At 40.2% G+C, this 13,261-nt stretch overlaps 1 protein-coding gene across 1 annotated transcript in view; it reads left to right on the top strand.

Annotated features, from left to right (window-relative positions):
- LOC148518858 (alpha-2-macroglobulin-like protein 1) overlaps positions 1 to 13,261 on the top strand; it is a 208,252-nt gene that overhangs the window by 115,057 nt on the left and 79,934 nt on the right. The window contains exons 18-20 of the mRNA XM_088476975.1: positions 3,143 to 3,168; positions 4,682 to 4,701; positions 4,887 to 4,982. Of these exons, the coding sequence (XP_088333101.1) occupies positions 3,143 to 3,168; positions 4,682 to 4,701; positions 4,887 to 4,982 (142 nt within the window). The remainder of the gene's footprint in view (positions 1 to 3,142; positions 3,169 to 4,681; positions 4,702 to 4,886; positions 4,983 to 13,261) is intronic.

Below are 13,261 nucleotides of genomic sequence, written 5' to 3'. Positions count from 1 at the left end.
GGGTCTCGCACCACCTTTGGTGGGCGTGCCTGCCAGACGGAGGCGTTCCCATGGGAACGCCTACCGTCTGAAGCCGGCCCCACTGACATCACTAGTGATGTCAGTAGGAGTGATTTGGGCTCTGATAGAGCCAAAATCACTCCAGGGCTTGTGGCAGGGAGACCCTAAGACAGGGTCTCCGTCGCAAGTCCGATGGTCGTGATGGTCAAGACCATCGCGACCATCTTTTTGGATGCTCGTATATGCTGTGGGTGGTAACCCACAGCTATACGAGCATCCAGGAGGACGCTCCATTTTAATGGAGGAGGGCCCTGATTCAGAGCGAGCGCTCTGGTCAGAGCATCCGGCTCTGAATCAGGCCCAAAGTGTCTGATTCAGAGATGGATGCAATGCCGATGTTTACGCAGTTGAGCGATTATCCATGGTCTGCGCAGCATATGAGTTGCACTGCACCTGCACCAAGCATAAGGAGATAACGGAGAAGTGGATGAAATGCAGTTGTGCAATCCTATATGCAGTACAATTGGCCCCAGACTCTGGACCTGATTCAGACCCGCTCGCTAAGGTGCGATTGCTCGCTCTGAGCGATTATCGCCCATCTGCGTATGCATATAAGTCGCAGTGCGCGGGCGCAAGCCATTCGTTGCGATCTGATTTTGGTTGCTCGTAATCCACTATTAGGTCGCTGCTTTGAGTGACAGATAGTGCCGTTTGTGGGTAGTAAAAGGGGAAGGTGTTTGTGAACGGGAGAGTGGATGTGCAAACGCTGGCGTGTCAGGCCGCCAAAATGCAGTTTAAAGGGCGTGCATAATGAGCAAAGTAGCGTCATTGTACACGTCACCTGCATGTATTTCAGCCAGCACTGATCGCAGTGCTTGCGGCAGGTTCAGGCAACCCCAAGGGCTGAGAGCAGCTCCGATGGCTCTCGATGTTCCCGATTAATCCTACATTTCCCGGAGATGACGTGTGTTGCAAGTGGCAAGGGGGTTTCTTCATACACTTGCGAAACGCACTTTGCCGTAGCTCGCTAAAACATAGTGGGCGTCCTTACGCGACGGAGTGCGAGCACTTCATTTAAATAACCACCCCCTTTTTGCCAGCGAGCGACCGCAACTTGCGAGCGGGTCTGAATGAGCTCCTCTGTTCACACGGCCGTGCAGCATGACCATAGGGCTGCTCAGATAGACGATTATTGACCAATGTGCATCCGATACAAAAGCACCAGACCTGAGAAGCAGTCAGTGGGCATTTCAAAAATTAAGCTAGGCATCTGTGACATTTACATATTTTTGCAAGACTGCTGTGTACGGGTTGGCAGAGCGATGAGATGAGAATTGTGTGCATATCTGTATCAGGCCCATAGTTTGCACAATGGGCCTGATGCAGCAGAGGACGCAGTTGCTATTGCAGCTACTAACATGTTAGCATCTGCGACTGCACTAATATAGTAATGCAGCAGGAGACGTCCTGGCTCCTGCATGCACTACTGATCCGAGTTGTGTTGTACAATGCAACATCAGGTCATCTACGTGTTTATTGGCCAGCTAAGTGACCATGGGGTCACGTAAGCCGGCCACTGCAGATGCACAAAAGAGGCCAGGAAATCTGCATCAGCTGACAAAGATCCTGGCTTTGGCAGTCCTCCCAATGGTGGCGACACACACCTCAGTTTTGGGAAACGAGCCGCTGCCACAACCTCAACCACTCTGAAAGGGCAGCAGACTGTCAATCACTGATGGTCTGCTGCCAAACTCTGGGAGACATTGCAGACCTGCACTGCACATGCGCAGCACGGGTCCGGCGTATGCACCGATTCCCCATCATCGCGTGATAACTTCTTCTGCGTGCTCTGATGAATCAAACTCTATGACTGGTTAACACCAAGCCAGCACTGTTAAACAATCACAATGTAGACTGTCTACTATTGATTACTATAATGGCAGTAAACTACAATCCTGAATCTCCCTGTAACATAGGGTTCTATATATTTAATTATTAACAGTAATATATATAGCACATACATGTTACACTTTACAGACAATATTTGGCCATTCACATCAGACCCTGCCCCATTGGAGCTTAGGCCGGGTACACACTGGGACAATGTTACGATTTGGTCGATATGCCTTCTCCCGAAGTTGCATGCTCATCAAACCTGACAATGTCGCATGCGGCCCCATTCATGTTAATGAAGGACAGAACAAGTCGTTCATAGCATCGGTCTGATGTGTAACCGCGGTACAATATGTCGGTAGACATATCGTCCTGGTACACATCATACATTGTGTACCCACCTTTTCAATCAATACTCCTTACCACATGCATATACAGATAGTTAGAGGCAACCTACACAAGCACAGGGAAAATATACAGGGGTAGATCTACTAAGCCTTAAAGAGCGATAAATTGGAGAGAGATATATTACCAGCCAATCAACTTCTATCTGTCATGTTAATTTACATGCTATGTTTGAAAAATAACAGCTAGGAGCTTATTGTTTGGTAATTTATCTCTCTCCACTTTATCTGCCCAAAGTCTTAGTACATCTCCCCCAAAAATGATATACAGTTAGGCACATGTTGGCAATTTAATCCAAGACTTCAGTGCTTTGAGTCACTTATCTTAGAATTACAAGATCTGTGCCTTCCAATTGACATCACACTTCCACAAGGCCAGCCCCAGGTATGTTAGCAAAAAATAAAAAAAGTTTGGAGTTGTCGTCCCCCACCCGCCCCCCCCCCCCCCAAAAAAAATCCAACTATATTTATTATTAATACTTGTATTATAATTTTAAATATTATTCATAAATAAACACACACATTGTCCCCATGGGAAAAAAAACCCACACACATTGTCAGCCATGGGAAAAAACCCCCACAAATGAGCCTCCACAAGAATAAAAACACACACATTGGCATCCAACAGGGAAAAAAAAAACACATTGGCCTCCACAGAAAACGAAATGTAAAAAAATTGTCCCCCACAAGAAAAAAACATTGGCTTCCACTGAATAAAATAAATAAACATTTTCCCCCACAGGAAAAAATGAAACTCATTGTCCCTCACAGAAATAAAAATATACACATTGGCCCCACAAGAAGATAAAATAAAACACATTACTTGCCCCAGCTCACCACATAAGACTTACCTGACCTGCTAGAGCTCCCAGTACCTTGCTAGCCATCAGTCGCGGGTGGCACAGGCATCAGAAGTTGCTGCAGCCTCAGTCAGGGGCGGATTGGGAAAAGAAGGTGGCCCTGGAAAATCCGGTCAAAGTGGCCCCATGTGCACGCCGAAAAAGGGGGCATGGTTTTGTAACAAGGGGTGTGGCTTTGTGTTTGCGGGCCATTCTTCCCCCATTTTGTTATGCTGGGGGCATGCCCACTGCACCGGGAGCTGATGGGCATGTCTCCAGTCCCTCTCGCCAGTGAAAAAACAGAGCGAGCATGTGAATGAGCATTTTCTTACCTGTATGGTTTCTCTGCAACACGGAACCACTAAAGAAATGGATCCTTTCTGGACAGGCAGCATATTAAGTCGGTATTCACTACTCATGCAGGAGATCATATGGTCTCGAAGCCGTCTGTTTATGTAGGAATAAAGCCAATGTCAGCAACATGTAGTGGCTATAAAGTCACTGTTCAGTTAAGGAAGAGGAGGGTACCATGAGATGCTGGAGGTCTGGAAGGTGAGTATGGAGAGAGACAGGGAGAAAATAAAGAGACAAGGGGTGGGATACATTAGCATTGCATCCGCGATGCGGCACATCTCATACATAACGTGGTTGATTACCGCAGTATGTACCTAGAGTATCGCAAAGGACAGCTCTCCCGATAAGAGCTGTCCTTTGAGATGGCTCCGGACAGAGGGACTTTCGGGTTTAACACCCAGAATTCCCTCTGCCCTCCTTCTGCGCATGTGCAGAAGGACGCGGGCTGTGGGGGGTGATGGGAGGGATCTGATTGGATTCTTCTCAAGGTGAAACATCTCGATAAGAAGCCCATAGGCTTCTATTGGGTAACGCCACCTGAAGATGGCGGTGGCCACCCTCACGCTCCTCCTGTACTCTGGCCGGACCACCTCCCCCTGCTCTGTTATGGCATGCCCCGCGGCACTCAGGGCCGGTGAAAAAAGTTTAATACAAATATGTATAAAAAAACTAAATGTGCTGCCAGCAGCCCCCTGAGCCGTCGGCCCACCTGGAAAGTTCCCGCTGAAGTTTACGGCCAATCCGCCCCTGGCCTCAGTACAGACTGCAGAGCACTATTTGTGTGGGACGGCAGGTGGCTGCGTGACTTATGATGTCATGCTGCCTCATTACCTTAGGTCATAGTCTCAGCCACCCAAACAAGCCCAGCACTGCCCTGGCCCAAAGTCAAAACTGGCGATGCAGCACTGTCAGTCACTGTCAGTATAGGGGGTCTATTTACTAAGCAGTGTTAGGAGTCAGAGTGTAAAGTGATAAGGTGCCATCCAATCATCTCCTAACTGTCATGTCACAGGCTGTGTTTGAAAAATGACAGTTGGGAGCTGATTGGCTGGCACCTTATCACTTTTCACTCTGTTTCCTAACACTGCTTAGTAAATAGACCCCTAGATTAGTCCAGGGTCTCGGCGGCAGTGGGGTGGCACTCTCATGTGGCTGCACTGCTGAAATGGCCCTGCATTTCACACTGGACAGATGGTAACCCTAGAAATATTGTACTGTGATTTTTGTATATATGAATGCATAACTTTTTGTATTTTATAGATTAAATAACTGGGAATATTTGAATAGAATTTCATGGAATGATTTATTTTTTAAACCTTAATCCCTTTGTAATTATGTATGACATTGTTTGCTTCTTGTAAGCTTTTCACCCAGGAATACAAGTCTTACAAAAAAGCAATGCAGTGCGTCCAGTGCTACCTGTGCCACAAGAAGTGGAAAAGATGCGAACATATTTCCCTGAGACCTGGATTTGGCAACTAATAGGAGTAGGGTGAGTCAGCCTGAAAACCAGAAGCAAAAAAAGAAACTAATGTACAGTATTGTATGCAAAAATCCAATATAATAACACACAGTGGGCCTGATTCAGAGCCGGCGCTCGCTCTGAATCAGGGCGGCATTTTTTTTTTATGGAACTGGCCTCCTGGCCTCTCGCTAAACTGTGGGTGACCACCCACAGCATTTGCGAGCAGCCCGGTGATGGTCGCGACCATCGGGCTTGCGACGAGACCCTTGTGGTAGGGTCTCGTCCATCGCAAGCCCCAGTGAGCTTCCGGCTCTAATAGAGCCGGAAGCTCACTACTGAGGCGCCCCGAAATGGCAGGCGTTCCTTCGGGAACGCCTCCGTTTGGCCAGCCACCCCCCTGCTTGCCTCCAAAACGGGGCGAGCTGTCAATCACAATCGACAGCCGCCCCTTTTTGGTGCGAGACCAATAGCGACGGAGCACCCGTCGCTAACTGGGTCTCGTGCATGCGCACACCGGAGCCGGCTCCAGCATGCGCATGCGCAGTGGGGGACCATCGACCCGCTTGCGAGCGCCATGCACTCGCGAGCGGGTCTGAATCAGGCACAATGAACAAACTTATCAGCAAAGGACAACTTGAAATTGAAAAACTCTTTACTAAAGATTAATTTTGCAGAGGCTTGTAAACCATTGAGGATTGCCACGGATTGACAGCGAGTTCTAACTGAAAAATGCAGCATTTACAGTACAGTATTAAAAGATGGTATGACCTTCTAAAAAGAGCCCCATCCCACCGCAAGCCCGTCACATATCAACCACTGTTTTCATCCATGCATGCTTCTATATTTTAAAAAATGTAAACCATTGCAAAATTAACAAAACAGCAGCCCTAAGCTTAACCTGTGTATTCAATCAATACAATACATGGATTCCTTGTTTCAATATAAGATACATAATGGTAACCATATTTCCATGTGTTGCGGTTGAACAGTTGTGAACATTAATTATAGTTACTGCGTATTATATTCAACTCCTTCCTAGCTATGCTAATACACACTGTGTATTGGGGTCCTTTGGGTAGAACCTAAATAAGCTAATTAGAGATCTGAAATGATCGTATTAGGGTATTATATAGAATTTCTGAGGATATAAGATAACCGGTCAGAGTAAATGTTGATCATACTATATTGCTTAATAGTTAATTGATGTTCTCCGTTAGAAACTAAACTCCTGTATTACTGATATATCAGGTCTCTCAACTACTCATTACAGGTGTAGCGGTAAGATACTAATCTTTATGATTATAAGATAACAAGTAGTCACGTATCTCCTCTGAGCCTTTGACAGGTTTAGCAATTATGTAGCAACATTCAGTTATATTGTAACCTGCACCTGATCTCCAGCTAATTACACAACACGAGATACAATGGAGATGGCTGGTAATTAACATAAAGCGTAGTATAATCACATGTGATCCTATTTTTAAAGGAGTAATATTAGAGAATGCCTGGAATTAATCATCAGACAACGTACAGTCTCAGATTGTTCACAACATATATATTAAATATACTCAAATACGATATGATAGTGTTAGGTTCAATTAAAATTATTTGACAGTTTATGATTGTACATAGTTCACATACACTTAATGGATTTCACCAAGTATATGGTGATGTTCACATATACAGAGCAACGAATCTCCAGCTGGTCATTCAATGTTTAATACATGGAGTTGCCCATTAGTGATCATAGAACAGTGTGAAATATTGACAGAGCATTAAACACATAGCACGAGGAAGTGCCAACAGTAACTATATATCAATGTCCGTTTATAAGTAAACCACAACACATTCGGTGGATATGAAATTCAGGCTACGGTCATTTGAACTACTAATAGTTCATATTAATTGCAGCGCAGCATCAGCGGTCAGCGCCTAAAAACGCCAACGTACGTTTCACAAAAGGCTTTGTCAAGGCAAACCCGAGTGTGCTGTTTGCCCGGGTTAAGTAGATTCCAGCATCCAATTAGATCCAATCTCAAGATCACCTGTCTCCAACTTCCAATAGGAACATCCCCATAATATAGAGTCTGGACACAATCACTCCAGACTTAAGCTGTCCCTCGTAACAAATTCTGTCAATTATCCAGAATATATGTGCGCATAAATTCTATACACTCCTTCTCAATGAATCATCATCTGCTTCAATTTACTGATGTTAACCGGGTATATATTCTACATCATAATAGTGCTAAATATGCTCCCGATTATCCCAATATATTCATTCTAAATTCATCAAATCCCATATATATAAAAATGTATATAAATCAATTACAATACATATATAAAACTATAATGTGCTGTGTATGTATAATAATTAAATCATGGTTTTATGAATCAAATAGATATAAATTAGTGTAATATTAATTGATCATATATATAAAAAATATATTTAATCAAACTAAAAATAGTAAATATAAAATTAATAAAGTGTTATGATAACGTGATCTAAAATTTTAATATAAGGTGATAACATCATAAATCTAATATAATGATGTTACCATACAGTGCCATAAGTGAAAACATAAAAATTAATAAATAGATATTATTATATAGTGTCCAAATATGATTAAGTGAACAAACAAATTATGTGAAATACAATAAATTAAATTAAATTAACTAAAATAAAATAAATAAAAAGTGAAAATATCTCTAAAACTACCTAATCTCTATATATCACACCTTAAAACTTACAAAAAACAAAATTACAATGACATACAATAATATTAATAGATCATGATACTCTGGTCTTAACTAAATCCCCTCAAACCCTGAATATCATTCTCTATCATAAGAATGCTTGTTACATTGTGTTCTCAATGTGGTTATTGATTTCTTCTGAGTATCATACTCTTCTGATACTCCTAGATATTATTAGAGCATCTCATTATTGATGAAGAAAAAAGAAGAAAAAGGGAGTGAGAGGAAAGGGTAAATAGAGAATATTCTTTAATTCATATAGGATATGATTAATAAAATAATATATATGGAATAGATGTAAATAAATATTCATAATATCGATCCAGTTGTAGATAGTATTCCAGTCCAGTGATAAATGCCCAATGAAATTCATGAAAATTATAAAAAAGGTGAATAGCTATTATATTCATTCAAACCCTTTGGAGACATGCAGTCCATTAGGAATATCATCCTAGTTTCTGCCTTTAACAGTTTCTTGTCCACATCCCCACCTCTAATTCCTGTCTGTATATGTTGCATCCCAAAAGCCTTTAATCCCAAGGGATTACTACCATGATGCCGTAGAAAGTGATTCGCCACAGGTGTAAGTGTTTTAAATTTAGCTACATCTTTACTGGCATTACGAATACTGTTCACATGTTCCAGTATTCTTACCTTCATTGGTCTAATCGTCTTCCCCACATAAACTTTCCCACATGGGCATTCAAGTTGGTATATGATGCCCATCGTGGTACAACAGATATATTTGGTTATTATCTGTTTTTGGCCAAATTTGTCAAAGAAATGCAGTTTTGGGACCATGTATTTACATGCTTTACAGCGTCCGCAACTAAATGATCCTTTCTTGTTTAGTGTAATATTTTTCTTTACTGGTTTTAAATGGCTCTGAACTAAAATGTCTCTAAGATTCCGAGCTCTTCTCCAGCTCGTCTGTACCTTTTCAGGGAGAATTGATCTTAGGTCTATATCCGTCTGCAGGATACCCCAATGTTTTTGTAAGATGTCATTAATCTGTCGCCAATTAGAATTAAATGTACCAATAAATCTCACAGATTCTTCTTTTCTGAGTTTCGTCTTTGAGATTAATAGTGTATCTCTAGGATATGACTTAACATCATGTACAGCAGATTTGATCATATTCCTGCTATATCCTCTCCTCTTTAGTCTCTCACATACTTGTAATTCCCGTGTATGGTATGTGTGTATGTCCGTACAGTTCCTTTTAGTACGTAGGAGTTCTCCCTTGGGGATTCCTTTAATGGTGGCAGGTAAATGTGAGCTAGTGGAGTGTAGGATACTGTTAGTAGCAGTTGATTTACGGAAAGCATCTGTGCTAATCCGTCCATCATCTTCTATCCTAATAGTCAAATCCAAAAAGTTGACTTCCTTCTTACTTATTTCACCAGTTAATTTCAAATTAAAATTGTTGCTGTTCAAGATGACTATAAAGTCATCCAACATTTGTTGTTCTCCTTCCCAGAGAATGAAAATATCGTCGATATATCGAAGATATAGTAAGACATGTTTGGTATACTGTTCAAGATCTTCATTAAATACGAATTCACATTCCCACCAGCCCATATATAGGTTGGCATAGGTGGGGGCACAGGCGGTACCCATCGTCGTGCCCCTCACCTGAAGATAGAACCGTTCTTGGCAGATGAAATAGTTCTTAGTAAGTATGAATTCCAGGAGTGATATAAGGAATTCATTAAATTCCCTATGTGTTGTGGTTTACTTATAAACGGACATTGATATATAGTTACTGTTGGCACTTCCTCGTGCTATGTGTTTAATGCTCTGTCAATATTACACACTGTTCTATGATCACTAATGGGCAACTCCATGTATTAAACATTGAATGACCAGCTGGAGATTCGTTGCTCTGTATATGTGAACATCACCATATACTTGGTGAAATCCATTAAGTGTATGTGAACTATGTACAATCATAAACTGTCAAATAATTTTAATTGAACCTAACACTATCATATCGGATTTGAGTATATTTAATATATATGTTGTGAACAATCTGAGACTGTACGTTGTCTGATGATTAATTCCAGGCATTCTCTAATATTACTCCTTTAAAAATAGGATCACATGTGATTATAATACGCTTTATGTTAATTACCAGCCATCTCCATTGTATTTCGTGTTGTGTAATTAGCTGGAGATCAGCTGCAGGTTACAATATAACTGAATGTTGCTACATAATTGCTAAACCTGTCAAAGGCTCAGAGGAGATACGTGACTACTTGTTATCTTATAATCATAAAGATTAGTATCTTACCGCTACACCTGTAATGAGTAGTTGAGAGACCTGATATATCAGTAATACAGGAGTTTAGTTTCTAACGGAGAACATCAATTAACTATTAAGCAATATAGTATGATCAACATTTACTCTGACCGGTTATCTTATATCCTCAGAAATTCTATATAATACCCTAATACGATCATTTCAGATCTCTAATTAGCTTATTTAGGTTCTACCCAAAGGACCCCAATACACAGTGTGTATTAGCATAGCTAGGAAGGAGTTGAATATAATACGCAGTAACTATAATTAATGTTCACAACTGTTCAACCGCAACACATGGAAATATGGTTACCATTATGTATCTTATATTGAAACAAGGAATCCATGTATTGTATTGATTGAATACATAGTAGTGCAATTGAGCTGGTATAATCACTAAGTCTATATAAGTTACATATATTCAACTATAATACATATTATGGTATGTTTCAGAATATACATTAATATAAGACATATTGAGTAACGATTATTTACTGTGAAGGCTTATAAGGTCTATGATTTACTACTATATAAAAGAGACATAGATTCTCTAATATCATAGTAATAATATGAATAGCAGCACCCAGTGAGTCAAGTGTCTTGATATTTTATTTCACATTCTATCTTTTTTCACTATTTCTTCTATCTATATTATTTTAACTATATTTCACATAATAAGGTTTTAATATATACCAATAAAGGTTATATTTTATGCGTTATTTGTATTTGTGCGCCTATAAAGGACATTCTGTTTTCTCATTTCTTTTGAGATATTGATTTGGTTCTATTGGTTTGTGTCCCAGGCAGCACCCCCAGACAATTAAAATGTGTGTGAAATAGTCAATTGGGGTTTCATGATAATAGTTAGTGCAGTGGTTCCCCTCCCCTTTCCCGTCAAAACTGAATTTGTGTTACATAGCTGGATTTCTTCTGCTTTCATTTCCACTAGCACAACCAAAACATCATATTAATTAATTAATATTTATAGAACTAATTATTATATAAGATAATCTTAGTATTTATTACGGTAGGATGGCATCATTTAATCTAACTCAAGATTTGAACGAGAGACGAGAAAAACTGAAAAATGGTTTGGAATCAACTTTTGGTGGGGACATAACATTAATAGATCTACCCAATAAGGATTGGTCTAATGATCTATTTCTTTTAAAACAAACCCTTATGAAACAAAGTAAGGTATGGTGGAATAGGTCAATGTTTGACAACTATATTAAGAGCAATATAACACCAAGGGGCCTTAGACCGAAAGTCTTTCCAACGTTTGAGTTGGCTAATGAGGATTTAAAAAAAGAATGGGAAAATGCATTAACTCAGTGCTCAAAGGAGTTGATTAAAGTATTAGTAAAACATGACGACATTCTCCTTAACCAATACACTAAGGAAATTTCCATATTAGGAGAGACCCTTAAAAAATTTGAGTCAATTGATAAATTCCAACAGACATATAATAAATTTAAAAAAGAAGTGGATGAATATGAGCAGACCATCATTGAGAGAAAGAGGAGGAAATTACAAAGAGACAGGAAAGATTTTGCCCAAAATAATGTGTACAGATGGCGAACCTATCCCCAACGGAGTAGAAATATTAATATCCCCAATTATTCCACATCGGAAATTGATTCCTCAGAGAATGAAGACACTTATCATAATGTCAGAGACCGCAATAGGGATTTTTTAGGACTAAACCCCAAAGGGGTCAGGGATCAAACCAATATGGAAGATTTAAGATCAGGAGGGGGAAGGGGGGCAAGAAGGAAAAGAGATATAAGAGAATGGAGAGAGGAGCCAAGAGAGCAGAGAAGGAACAGGAGATGAGGGATGATGTATTAAGAATTATTAATCTAACTGATCATACTTTGACAGATGATCAGGCTTCCTTGTTAAGTAAAGGTCTTTCCTTCTCACCACAGCATAATTTGGATAGGTTTGAATGTGAGAAAGACCTCCAATTATTTATAAGAAAAATACTATTGAAAAAATATTTCTGTAGGCAAGTTTGTTCAGATGAACAGGGATTAATAGAGGACAGGACCCTGTCTCGAGTGTCCCTAAGTAATGAGGATGAATTAGCCTTAAAAATTTTGGAGGAATTAGAAAAGGAAGGAAACGATTCCGAATCATCTCACCCATCACCTCATGACCCGATGAAAATTAAAAAACAATCTACCTTCTTTCCAGACCCTAAGATATGCCCTCAAGCGAAAGTTTATTTGGATTTGGTCTCTAGAGATCTTGACCACTTATTTCAAAATAATAAAGGTAAACTAGTCCATACTGACAACTTGACCAAGGGTGAGAGATTGGCCCTACGACAAATACAAAACTGGCAAGAAGTCATAGTGAAACCCTCAGATAAGGGGGGTAATGTTGTATTATGGCCTAAATCTATGTATACACAAGAACTCCAGAAACAATTGAGTGACTTGAAATGTTATAAACCACTAATATTTAACCCTACTAACAATTTCCTGGCATTGTATAATGGTATGATTACCAGAGCATCGAAAGATGGGGTCATTACTAAAAAAGAGTATGATTTTCTGAAAGTTGACAAACCTAAGGTGGCCACGCTGTACCTGCTGCCTAAAATACATAAAAATGAAACAACACCGCCAGGCAGACCTATTGTCTCAGGCATAGGGAGTTTGTCTGAAAAGGCCAGTATTTTCATTGACCAATATTTACGGCATTACGTACTATCCTTACCTTCCTATACTAGAGACACGTTGGATGTTTTGATGAAATTGCAGGATTTGACGGTGAATCAAGACACTTGGCTGGCAACCTTTGATGTTGAAAGCCTGTACACAAGCATTGACCATATACAGGGTATTTCAGCAGTTAAATACTTTTTGGATATGGGAACACATAGGGAATTTAATGAATTCCTTATATCACTCCTGGAATTCATACTTACTAAGAACTATTTCATCTGCCAAGAACGGTTCTATCTTCAGGTGAGGGGCACGGCGATGGGTACCGCCTGTGCCCCCACCTATGCCAACCTATATATGGGCTGGTGGGAACGTGAATTCGTATTTAATGAAGATCTTGAACAGTATACCAAACATGTCTTACTATATCTTCGATATATCGACGATATTTTCATTCTCTGGGAAGGAGAACAACAAATGTTGGATGACTTTATAGTCATCTTGAACAGCAACAATTTTAATTTGAAATTAACTGGTGAAATAAGTAAGAAGGAAGTCAACTTTTTGGATTT

This window comes from Taudactylus pleione, unplaced genomic scaffold (genome assembly GCF_031769625.1).
Source record: "Taudactylus pleione unplaced genomic scaffold, aTauple2 ptg000198l, whole genome shotgun sequence".
NCBI classification, from domain to species: Eukaryota; Metazoa; Chordata; class Amphibia; order Anura; family Myobatrachidae; genus Taudactylus; species Taudactylus pleione.
The sequence above is the reverse complement of the archived record's forward strand: the minus strand, read 5'-3'. Positions and strand labels throughout refer to the sequence as shown.